This window comes from Pelobates fuscus, chromosome 1 (assembly GCF_036172605.1).
Source record: "Pelobates fuscus isolate aPelFus1 chromosome 1, aPelFus1.pri, whole genome shotgun sequence".
NCBI lineage: Eukaryota > Metazoa > Chordata > Amphibia > Anura > Pelobatidae > Pelobates > Pelobates fuscus.
Window position 1 is genome coordinate 327,986,860 of NC_086317.1, and position 13,050 is coordinate 327,999,909.

Genomic DNA, 13,050 nt, shown 5'->3' on the forward strand with positions numbered 1-13,050 from the left:
GCATTGAATGCCGCCCTATGAAGAACCTGAGCGCTTTACCGCGCATGTGTGCGGAATGCGCGTTCGCGAGCTGAGCTGTCTGACTGACAGCTCAGCTCGCGTTCTAAAATTATCAATAAGGGGGGGGACCTACTGTCCCCCCCCGGCCTCCACCCCTGTGCGGCGGGTGGGGGCCCTAAAATTATCAATGAGGGGGGGACCTACTGTCCCCCCCCGGCCCCCACCCCTGTGCGGCGGGTGGGGGCCCTAAAATTATCAATGAGGGGGGGACCTACTGTCCCCCCCCCGGCCCCCACCCCTGAGCGGCGGGTGGGGGCCCTACAATTATCAATAAGGGGGGGACCTACTGTCCCCCCCGGCCCCCACCCCTGTGCGGCGGGTGGGGGCCCTAAAATTATCAATGAGGGGGGGGACTTACTGCCCCCCCCCGGCCCCCACCCCTGAGCGGCGGGTGGGGGCCCTAAAATGATCAATGAGGGGGGGACCTACTGTCCCCCCCCCGGCCCCCACCCCTGAGCGGCGGGTGGGGGCCCTACAATTATCAATAAGGGGGGGACCTACTGTCCCCCCCGGCCCCCACCCCTGTGCGGCGGGTGGGGGCCCTAAAATTCACAATAGGGAGGGGACCTACTGTCCCCCCCCCCGGCCCCCACCCCTGTGCGGCGGGTGGGGGCCCTAAAATTCACAATAAGGGGGGGGGGACCTACTGCCCCCCCCCCCCGCCCCCACCCCTGAGCGGTGGGTGGGGGCCCTAAAATTATCAATAGGGGGGACCTATTGTCCCCCCCCGGCCCCCACCCCTGAGCGGCCCCCACCCCTGAGCGGTGGGTGGGAGCCCTAAATACAAAGGGGGTGGGGACCCTAGTTAACCCTCTCCCCCCCACCCCCCCTCCCCCCAAAAAAACTTATCTCCCTACCTACCCCCCTCACCCTAAAAATAATGAGGGGGGACCATTAACTAAAAACCTGTAAAAAAAGAAAAAATTAGATAAAATCAACTTACCATTCGATGTTTTCTTTCTTCTAAAATCTTCTTTCTTCAGCCCCAAAAAAGGCCAAATAAAAATCCATAATAACCGACGCAATTAAAAAAAACAAAACAAAAAACCGAGCGCAAAAAAAAATAATCCATCTTCACCCATGGAGGGCTCCGCGCAGACTGAGCTCCGCAGGGCGGGGGAAGGCTTATAAAGCCTTGCCCCGCCCTGCAATTATGCTAAGAACACTCTGATTGGTGGGTTTAAGCCAATCAGAGTGCTCTTTGTCATTTTACAAGCGTGGGAAAGTTCTTTGGAATTTTCCCACGCTTGTAAAATGACACAGAGCACTGTGATTGGATGGATTTCAAGCCATCCAATCACAGTGCTCTGTGTCATTTTACAAGCGTGGGAAAGTTCTTTGGAATTTTCCCACGCTTGTAAAATGACACAGAGCACTGTGATTGGATGGATTTCAAGCCATCCAATCACAGTGCTCTTTGTCATTTTACAAGCGTGGGAAAGTTCTTTGGAATTTTCCCACGCTTGTAAAATGACACAGAGCACTGTGATTGGATGGCTTGAAATCCATCCAATCACAGTGCTCTTTGTCATTTTACAAGCGTGGGAAAGTTCTTTGGAATTTTCCCACGCTTGTAAAATGACACAGAGCACTGTGATTGGATGGATTTCAAGCCATCCAATCACAGTGCTCTTTGTCATTTTACAAGCGTGGGAAAGTTCTTTGGAATTTTCCCACGCTTGTAAAATGACAAAGAGCACTCTGATTGGCTTAAACCCACCAATCAGAGTGTTCTTAGCCTAATTGCAGGGCGGGGCAAGGCTTTATAAGCCTTACCCCGCCCTGCGGAGCTCAGTCTGCGCGGAGCCCTCCATGGGTGAAGATGGATTATTTTTTTTGCGCTCGGGTTTTTTTTTTTTTTTTTTTATTCCGTCGGTTATTATGGATTTTTATTTGGCCTTTTTTGGGGCTGAAGAAAGAAGATTTTAGAAGAAAGAAAACATCGAATGGTAAGTTGTTTTTATCTTATTTTTTTTTTCTTTACAGGTTTTTAGTTAAAGGGTCCCCCCTCATTATTTTTAGGGTGAGGGGGGTAGGTAGGGAGATAAGTTTTTTTGGGGGGAGGGGGGGTGGGGGGGAGAGGGTTAACTAGGGTCCCCACCCCCTTTGTATTTAGGGCCCCCACCCACCGCTCAGGGGTGGGGGCCGGGGGGGGACAATAGGTCCCCCCCTATTGATAATTTTAGGGCCCCCACCCACCGCTCAGGGGTGGGGGCCGGGGGGGGGGGGGCAGTAGGTCCCCCCCCCCCCTTATTGTGAATTTTAGGGCCCCCACCCGCCGCACAGGGGTGGGGGCCAGGGGGGGACAGTAGGTCCCCTCCCTATTGTGAATTTTAGGGCCCCCACCCACCGCTCAGGGGTGGGGGCCGGGGGGGGGACAGTAGGTCCCCCCCTTATTTTTTATTTTAGGGCCCCCACCCGCCGCACAGGGGTGGGGGCCGGGGGGGGGACAGTAGCCCCCCCCTTATTGTGAATTTTAGGGCCCCCACCCGCCGCACAGGGGTGGGGGCCGGGGGGGGACAGTAGGTCCCCTCCCTATTGTGAATTTTAGGGCCCCCCCCCCCCCCTTCAACCACTATTGTGGCCGGACAGCATCCCTGTGGGTTCGGGCTTCAGCTGTCAGCTGAAGCCACGCCCACAGCAGTGCTGACTGGCTGTCAGCACACAAAGCGCGTTCACAGTGCTTTGTGTGCTGATAGCCCGTCTGATGCATTCACCCAGAATGCATCGGACGAGAGGCCTTTTTAGGGCCTCTGAACTCGGAAGTCCCTCTGGTGGCCGTCTGATTGACTGCAACAAGAGGTGTTCCAAGCTTCCAAAGTAAACACTGCATTTTCTCAGAAAATACAGTGCTTACAAGAAAAAGGCTCCGGGTAGCTGTAGCACTCACCTAAACAACCTCATTAAGCTGAAGTTGTTCAGGTGACTATAGTGTCCCTTTAATTTAAAAAAGCATATTATAATTGGTGTAAATGAATAAATTAATAAATAAATAATTTATTTTTCCTTTTACCTAAATAAAAATCAGTAAATCACACTTCCAATCATTAAAGGGAAACTCCTCTGTCTATAAACAAAAAAATAATAATCACTGTTTAGTATATATACCCCAATGAAAACATGCAATGCATTTAATTAGGCTTTTTTAATTGGGGTATATATAAAATAGCTTTCAAGGTTTTCCTCCCATTCTAAACCAGCCCAAATTTGGCTGTACACTTACTGACTTCCCAATCAATCAGAAGCTCAATGAGATGTTTTACCTAAACTTTTGTTTATTTCCACTGAGTACTGGTTGTCTGTGAGACCGCCATAGTTGTGTAACAAGGTTAATTTATGAAAATGTCAATATTTATTGAAATCTGCACTTTGTGTAAAATGAAAAACCAAGTAAACTCTTCACCCATAAAGAGTCTGGAGTGTCCAGTGAAGTACCTATTGTGGTCGCAGGATTCCCAGCTGTGAACGAGCCAGTCACTTCTGAAGTCCATACGCCCTGTCAGGGCCAGTGCACAGCTGCAACTAGCCCTGCATACGCGGTGGCAGGGTAACCGGACGGTCTCTGAAGGTAGCATGACTCTACCCAGTCTCACTTAGAGTACTAACAGAATATGTACTATATATAAACACGAAAGCAGAAAACGTCCAGGCTCCCTACCAAAAGTATACCTCACAAACACTTGCCTATAGAATATATGTAATAAAATACACTACCAGGGGGAAGTATAGGGTGGAGGGTGGTGGGATAAAAAGTAATATACAGAGGATACAACCTTGGAATCAGGATTGGAGGGTTAAAAGAGACACATGGAGGGTCTGGGGGAAGAATGATGTAACGGATCCACTGGCACCCCGACTGGGTACCTCCGTTAATGGATGCTCCTAGTGCTTCCTGAGGACTCCAAGCACTCTGGCAGACACCACAATCACCGAATCCGAGAAAACCTTTAAATTCTCCCAAGCATATGAATGCTGTAGACCATTGAATAGGAACCATACGAATAGGCTTGTACTCCTAGCAGTCAACTGGAACAGCATACAATAAATCCTTCCCCCAATAATGAGACGACACATCACTTTGAGGGTAAAACAGGAACTCTCGACTGGCTCATCCAGCCTGGCTTTTATTACAATAATCCACATACAGGCCACACCCAGGGGGAGGCATAAAATAACCAATCACATACATGGTTCAGCCCACACATCCCCTCCCCTCAGATAACATTAAACCCAATTATCCGGTACACTTTTCCAGCCAAGTTCTGGATGTACCCCAAAAACAGGGGGTACACCTTTAAATCCAGCATCGCTGGATAGCCCTTATTCAGGGGGACAACATATCCAAAATTCAAGTCATTCGGATGAACAGTTCGGGAGATATGAGGTTCCAAAGATTTGACCGACCGCATGGGTAAAGTATCCGAAAACAGTTCCATGCATTTTGGCCCTGCGGTCGGTCACAAACAAGGGAATGAAAACAGGCGAATTGCCTGTGTTATAGAGCCTGGAGAGGGTTTGAATGAATTCCCTTGTTTGTGGGGTTCTTTCTACCGAACGGCGGGTCATTCGGTAGTTTCTATACGAATTTCTGGAAGTATGGAGGTCTTTGCCTAGTCAAGTGTCCGATTTTAGTTCCAGACACTCGACGGCAAAACACCGCTGTTCGGTAGTTTAAGATGGCCGCCGCCACGTGTTTGTTTCCCGAATGGCGGCCACCCAGAGGACAAAGAATACATTACACTGATTGCCAATTACCCGTTTGCAACATTGTTGCAAACTGTAATTGGAGGCACACTTAGTCCTGGGTGGTCTGGTTGTTCGGTAGTTTCACTCAATATAATGAATGGAGTGATTCTACCGAACAATCAGGTGAATGCTGCATATATATCCCAGGTTAAACTCAACACATAAATACATATGTAATATTAAAGGCAGTATACTGGAATATGCTCCACAGTCTTAAAGGGACAGTAGTCCCAAAAGTCCCAATATATCCATTGCTGATTTTAAAGGGCCAGTAGCAGCAATATAAAGTACAATATGCCCCAAATAACCCAGGGGCCATAGTCAGCAGGTAGGAGGCTAGCAAACAGGCTTCTTCAGGGCCCAGTGGCGAGGTTGGTTTCGCCACATTTCTCCCCTTTTCCAAACAGACTAACAGGGTACCTGACCTCTTGCCGGTCAGTGCCCTTGTTAGTCCAGCAGCCCACCCACAAAACAGCAACAGCAGTACAGCCCACCCACAATAAATGGTTACTACACCTATGGAGTAATGGAAAAACTTGTCCAGGTCCAGGTGCCTCACCCCGGCTGTGTGGGGGACTGGTAGGCTGTTTTGGTGGGTTGCTGAGTGGGCAGAGACCAGCGGTACTCTGCCCTGGTGCCAGCACTACTACGGGAGTAGTCTGGTTGGAGCCTGGTTGCTGGAGACCGACTGTCTCCCCTTTAGCTGCGCAGCTCTGCTGCTGGAGACCGACTGTCTCCCCTTGAGTTACACAGCTCTGCTGCTGGAGACCGACTGTCTCCCCTTTAGTTACACAGCTCTGCTGCTGGAGACAGACTGGCTCCCCTTTGGCTAAACAGCCCTGTTGTAGGGGGGCAGGACCGACCGTCCCTACCCCCTGTGCTGGAAGTGCAGAGACCACGGTCCCATCTGCACAGGTGTGGGGCTTACAGTCTCCCCCTGGTACATTAAGCTGCCGCTGGGGAGAGGTGGTAACCAGCTCCTCTCCCATTAGAACACTCTGCCCATTGATGATCCACCGCTGGGGAGAGGTGGTAACAATCTCCTCTCCCATGCCTACTTTCAGTCTTTGTGGAGGGAGACCGACTGTCTCTCCTCCCAATTCAGTGTCCTGCTGCTGGGGAATAGAGACTGGGCTCTCTATTCCCAAAAAATCACGCTGCTGCTGGGGGGTAGGACCAACTACCTCTGCCCCCTGTAACTCAGCCTTCCGCTGGGGAGGGAGGACGCTGCTCTCCTCTCCCTGCACTTCACACTGCCTTCCCGGCATATCACTCTGCTGCTGGGGGGTAGGACCAACTACCTCTGCCCCCTGTAACTCAGCCTGCCGCTGGGGAATGGGGACTGGGCTCCCAATTCCCTGCAATTCACACTGCCGCTGGGGAATGGAGACTGGGCTCCCAATTCCCAACAAATCACACTGCTGCTGGGGAGGGAGGACGGCCCCCTCAGCTCCCTGTAGCTTGGGCGCAGAGACCACGGTCCCATCTGCGCTGGTGTGGGGCTTACTGTCTCCCCTTGGTGTGCTAAGCTGCCGCTGGGGAGAGGGGGTAACAAACTCCTCTCCCTTACACACTTTCAGCCGCTGGGGAGCAGGGCTGACCCTCTGTACTCCCTGTAGGCAGGGCGCAGAGACCACGGTCCCATCTGCCCTGGTGAGGGGCTTACTGTCTCCCCTTGGTGAGCTGTGCTGCCGCTGGGGAGAGGGAATAACAAACTCCTCTCCCTTACACACCTTCAACCGCTGGGGAGAGGGGATAACAGGCTCCTCTCCCTGCACCGTAGACTGCCGCTGGGGAGCAAGAACGGCACCTTCAGCTCCCTGTAACGCACACTGCCGCTGGGGATCTGGGCCGACTGCCCAGCATCCCTGTAGGGCCGGTAGAGAGACCGCAGTCCCATCTCCACCTGCCATCTGTGGGTCTTCCCAGGACCAATCCGTGAGGCCCCTCAACATTTGTGAGTAAGGGCCACCTGCTTCCCCACCTGGCAACTCTGGCTGCTGCTGGGGATCTGGGCCGGCTGCCCAGCATCCCGGTGGAGTGACCTTGGTCCCATCTCTACCTGCCTGTTGTGGTTCCTCACCGGACCAGTCTATGAGGACCCCCACTTCGGGTTCCTCCCGCCGCCTCAGGGAAAGACGGCTAACCTCCTCGGATGCAGCCTCTACCCGGCTGCTGTAACGCTCCTGCTGCTGAGCATACTTCCTCTCTTTTGCCAACCGGAATTCTCGGTCCAGTCTTGTGTTTCGCTCGGCCATGACCTGGTTCCAGATCACCCGGCGTGTCTCCATGGGTATATCATCCCCATACTCGGCCACTCGCTGCCTCACCTCGGCCAGCCAATCATCTCCAGAGCCAGAACCTTCCATACTTGTCTGCTCCCAGGGGCGCTGCACGACTGCTAGCGTTGCCCTCAATTTGTAAATCCAAACGAACTGTGTCTCCGAGCTGCTTTACCTCACACTAGGACGCCATCCCACCGCTTGCCACCAATGTAACGGATCCACTGGCACCCCGACTGGGTACCTCCGTTAATGGATGCTCCTAGTGCTTCCTGAGGACTCCAAGCACTCTGGCAGACACCACAATCACCGAATCCGAGAAAACCTTTAAATTCAACCAAGCATATGAATGCTGTAGACCATTGAATAGGAACCATACGAATAGGCTTGTACTCCTAGCAGTCAACTGGAACAGCATACAATAAATCCTTCCCCCAATAATGAGACGACACATCACTTTGAGGGTAAAACAGGAACTCTCGACTGGCTCATCCAGCCTGGCTTTTATTACAATAATCCACATACAGGCCACACCCAGGGGGAGGCATAAAATAACCAATCACATACATGGTTCAGCCCACACATCCCCTCCCCTCAGATAACATTAAACCCAATTATCCGGTACACTTTTCCAGCCAAGTTCTGGATGTACCCCAAAAACAGGGGGTACACCTTTAAATCCAGCATCACTGGATAGCCCTTATTCAGGGGGACAACATATCCAAAATTCAAGTCATTCGGATGAACAGTTCGGGAGATATGAGGTTCCAAAGATTTGACCGACCGCATGGGTAAAGTATCCGAAAACAGTTCCATGCATTTTGGCCCTGCGGTCGGTCACAAACAAGGGAATGAAAACAGGCGAATTGCCTGTGTTATAGAGCCTGGAGAGGGTTTGAATGAATTCCCTTGTTTGTGGGGTTCTTTCTACCGAACGGCGGGTCATTCGGTAGTTTCTATACGAATTTCTGGAAGTATGGAGGTCTCAGCGGTGTTTGCCTAGTCAAGTGTCCGATTTTAGTTCCAGACACTCGACGGCAAAACACCGCTGTTCGGTAGTTTAAGATGGCCGCCGCCACGTGTTTGTTTCCCGAATGGCGGCCACCCAGAGGACAAAGAATACATTACACTGATTGCCAATTACCCGTTTGCAACATTGTTGCAAACTGTAATTGGAGGCACACTTAGTCCTGGGTGGTCTGGTTGTTCGGTAGTTTCACTCAATATAATGAATGGAGTGATTCTACCGAACAATCAGGTGAATGCTGCATATATATCCCAGGTTAAACTCAACACATAAATACATATGTAATATTAAAGGCAGTATACTGGAATATGCTCCACAGTCTTAAAGGGACAGTAGTCCCAAAAGTCCCAATATATCCATTGCTGATTTTAAAGGGCCAGTAGCAGCAATATAAAGTACAATATGCCCCAAATAACCCAGGGGCCATAGTCAGCAGGTAGGAGGCTAGCAAACAGGCTTCTCCAGGGCCCAGTGGCGAGGTTGGTTTCGCCACAAATGAGATATATGGAGGGCTTGGGGGGTTGAGACACATGGAGGGGCTGAGGGAGGAATGAAACATATGGAGTGGCTGGGGAAGGAATGAGACACATGGAGGGGCTGGGGGGTAGAGACACATGGATGGGCTGGGGGTATTGATACACATGGAGGGGTTGCAGGGAATTGTGACAATTTGGGGGGCTGTGGGGGAATTGAGACACATGGAAGGGCTGGGGGAAATGAGACACATGGAGAGGCTGGAGTGGGGAATGAGACACTTGGAGGGGCTTGGGGAGGAATGAGACACATGGAGGGTCTGGGGGGATGAGACACGTGGAGGGGCTGTGGAGGAGTATGAGACACGTGGAGGGGCTGTGGAGGAGAATGAAACACATAGAGGGGTTGGGGGGAGAATGAGACACATTGAGGGGTTGGGAGTGGAGAATGAGGCACAAGGAGGGGCTGAGGGGGGAATAAGACACATGGAGGGGATATTGGGGAGAAGGAGACACATGGAGGGGATGGGGGAGGAATGAGACTCATGGAGGGGCTTGGGGGAATATGTGACACATTGAGGGGCTGGAGGGAGAATGAGAAATATTGTGGGTGTGAGGGGAATTGAAAAACATGGAGGATCTTGGGGGATGAGACCCATGGATGGGCTGGAAGGAATTGAGACACATGGAGGGGCTGTGGGAATTGAGACACATGGAAGAGCTGAGGGAGATGAGACAAAGAGGGCCTGGATGGAAGAATGAGATACATGGAAAGGCTTAGGGGAAAAATTAGACACATGGAGGGGCTGGTGAGTTGAGACACATGGGGGGGCTGGGGAGTTGAGACACATGGAGCAGCTAGAGTGGAGAATTGGACACATGGAGGCACTGGGGGAGGAAAATAAGGCACATGTAAGGACTGGGGGGTGAGTATGAGGTACATGGAAGGACTGTGGAAGGAGAATGAGGCACATGGAGGGGCTGGGGGGAGAATGAGATACATGGAGGGACTGTGGGGAGGGTAATTTCACTGGCCTGGTGGCTTCTAGTTATGCCTCTGGGAGTGTCCCTTTAATTTAACTGCCCAAAGTGAAAAATATGATGCTGCATCAGAGATCGACATTTAAAATATCCACTATTGTTATAATCAAGTAAGTAGGGAAATCTTCTAGAGATTAGGACACAGTTAAAGGGTTACTCCAAGCATCATGAACACTTCAGTGTATTGAAGTGGTCATACTGCAGAGTTTCAGTATAAAATGCTGCACATACCAAGATTGTGTAGTTAGCTACTGGAGGTGTAACACCACCAATGGCTGTTAATGCAAATTAATGTTCCAGGCTTGGTAATGTTATTTATGTTCATAGTCTTTGCATAGACTTTCTTTCATTTGCTGAGAGCCCTCAGCTTACACATTCAGCCAATGAATGAATGGCAGTTTTGGCAGAAGATATAATCAGCCAGCTACCATTGATTGTGTTTGTGACCAACAAGACCCAGGCAAGTGGCAAAATGTTGTAAGACAGTTTATTTCCTTACCAGGGCACAGTGCCAGGGTATTTGGAGCATCTTAAGCACTACAACAGATTGGAGTTTATGATGCTTGAAGTAACCCTTTAAAAGTTATACTCTTTACTAAGGAAAGCAAATAATTAGTGCTGGGTTATTATATATGCTTTATAAAAAAAATAAAAAACAAGTTGATTTCTGATTTTGAAAATCAATCACTCACTTTGCCTTTTTCCTAGCATAAAATTAAGGGAGGGCTTCAAACTTAGAATATCGCAAGTATTCTTCATATATTGAAATCTAATAGCTAGTTTTGATTGTGCAGTGAAACGTGTAATCTTATACATGCTTTCTGTAAAACTGCTGATAGGCAAGGAATGTGTTATGCGCATATTTATGAGCAAAATTCAGACTGATTCATTTTAGTCGCTCCACAACAACTCTTTGTCAGAAGGCAGGGATGGATAGATATGATAGTTATATAAAATAAAAATATATAAGCTTTGTAACAGTTTTCTCAATGTGTTACTTTATGTTGTACATAAATCAGTCACAATTTCATGATGATATTACAATTAAAAATCTTCTGTCAATTATATTTCAAGGGACATCTGAAACAATGGGACAATAAATCTGGACTAGCAACTGCAAAGGATATCTGAGACTCTTTGCCATGTTTTGGATTATGTTTTGGATGTTAGCCCAACTCATCAATGCCTTGGAAAACAATAAGCAATAATGTACACAGTATACAATACTCAAAAACAGTCTTGAAAAAAACTGTAAGAGGAATAAAAACAAAAGCCCTCATAGCATGATAAGCACTTATTAAAACTGAATATAGGGAAATTTGATGGCATCTCCTGCCATTAACTCCCAAACCTAAGCCATCTGCATAGAGCCATATGCCAAAAATTGATTGACAGATGATAGGTTGCACATATTTTCAGAAGGGTTTCCTTAAATTCTATACATTTGTCATCATTACTGATAGCACAATGTATTAATTAAATGTATTCTATTTTATTAGAGCATAATTTAATGTGCTCAAGGCACACTTTACATCAGATTATCACACTGATATTAGTTTATTAATATATGTCTGCATGCAGTTCAGGTTAGTTGCCTATAAAAAAAAGAATAAAACCCACCCATCCAGCCAGCCATGGGAGGCTGCTAATGTGAATGTTCATAGAGTTCTCTGTGTCCCCACCCATCCTTGTCAGCTCGTCACTATAGCATTTTAGGCCACTGTAAAGTGCAGAAGATTATTACTATAATTATTGTATTTACAGTGCCTATGCTCAAGGTTAGGAGAAGTGATGGACCAGTGGTAGACATAATGACAAATATTATTATGTTTTGATAAGTAACTATATCCCTCTGTACATTAGATTGAGGGAGGCAGAAAATGTCTGCTTCTTATTTGTACTTGGGGTTGGTGGTATTCAGTTTAAAGGATCACTATAGGGTCAGGAACACAAACATGTATTCCTGACCCTATAGTGTTAAAACCACCATCTGGCCCCCCTGGGCTCCTCATGTCTCCATAAATATAGCAAAATCTTACTGTATTCAAGCCTGAAGCATGTTGTTTGCCTCAGAAAAACAAGCTGTCTGCTGACATCATCAGAAGTGTTAGCCTGATCCAATCACAATGCTTCCCCATAGGATTGACTGAGACTGACAAAGAGGTAGATCAGTGGCAGAGCACAAACCTGGCCAATCAGCATCTCCTCATAGAGATGAAGTGAATTAATTAATATCTATGAGGAAAGTTCAGTGTCTGCATGCAGAGGGAGGAGACACTAAATGTTTGGATGCATTTTAGGCAGCCATGACCCAGGAAGGATCTCTAATAGCCATCTAAGGGGTGGCCAGTGAAGTGATCCCTAGGCTGTAATGTAAACACTGCATTTTCTCTGAAAAGACAGTGTTTACAGCAAAAGGCCTGAAGGTAATGATTCTACTCACCAGAACAAATTCAATAAGCTGTAGTTGTTCTGGTGACTATAGTGTCCCTTTAGTAGATTATATACTAAAGTCTGTGATTACTTGACTTGCATAGGACTGTCCATTTGTGTTTCAAGTCATACCTCTATTTGATAGATTTGGAAGAAACACACAAATACACACTTGGAATTGATTATAAAACCACAACAATTAAAAAAAAACAAAATGTTATTTAAATCACCTGTTCCAATTTAGTTTTGCTACTTAGAGTTACTTTTTCCAATGTACTTTCTTGAGAACAATTTTTGCTTAGCATTTTTCCAGAATCTTTGAACATTGTGTCTTTCTCCAGCAAACTATCCTGCTTGGAGATTGGTACAGTAAGCGGACGTCTGCAGAAAAAAAAAAGCAATATAAATTAGCAAATGCTGAGAAAACAGAATTAATATGAATTTTAGAGAAAATAAATCAAAGTCTCGATGAAATAAAAGTAGTTAGCATTAATGATTAGGTGATATTCACTAAGGAGCAAGCCTGGTTCTAATTTAATTTAATGCCTCACTATTTAGCCAACATAAACAGAATATTCATAGGTAAGACTGAACAAGGAAGGGAAATCAATATCTAATTTAAAAGTTTTGTATACAAATGTGTATCTTCATTACTAAACAAGACAATTTCAAAGTAAAATAATAAATACAAAAGCAGAGATAATATGTAGTTAAATAAAAAAAAAAAACTAATTATATAATAGCAGCCCTTTTTGACCCTATCATCTCTGTCTTCCACAATCTGAGTTAGAAGTTCCCTGCTGGAAACCAGAACAGTTGCCCACCCACCCCTCCCCTTACCACCCCAAGCTCTTTATTCCATTTATAGATGGAATCTCACATACAATTTTAGATAATTAGAAATGACAGCTACAAACACTACCTGCATTCAGAATACTCCTACACTCCCTTAACCCCTAACACGCAGTCCTCATTCTCCTTCCTAATG

General features: G+C 47.6%; 1 protein-coding gene across 1 annotated transcript in view; it reads right to left on the bottom strand.

The window, feature by feature from the left end:
- The window catches only part of MYO16 (myosin XVI), a 312,032-nt gene that overhangs the window by 176,564 nt on the left and 122,418 nt on the right, over positions 1–13,050 (bottom strand). The window contains exon 10 of the mRNA XM_063459903.1: positions 12,293–12,443. Coding sequence (XP_063315973.1) covers positions 12,293–12,443 — 151 coding nt within the window. The remainder of the gene's footprint in view (positions 1–12,292; positions 12,444–13,050) is intronic.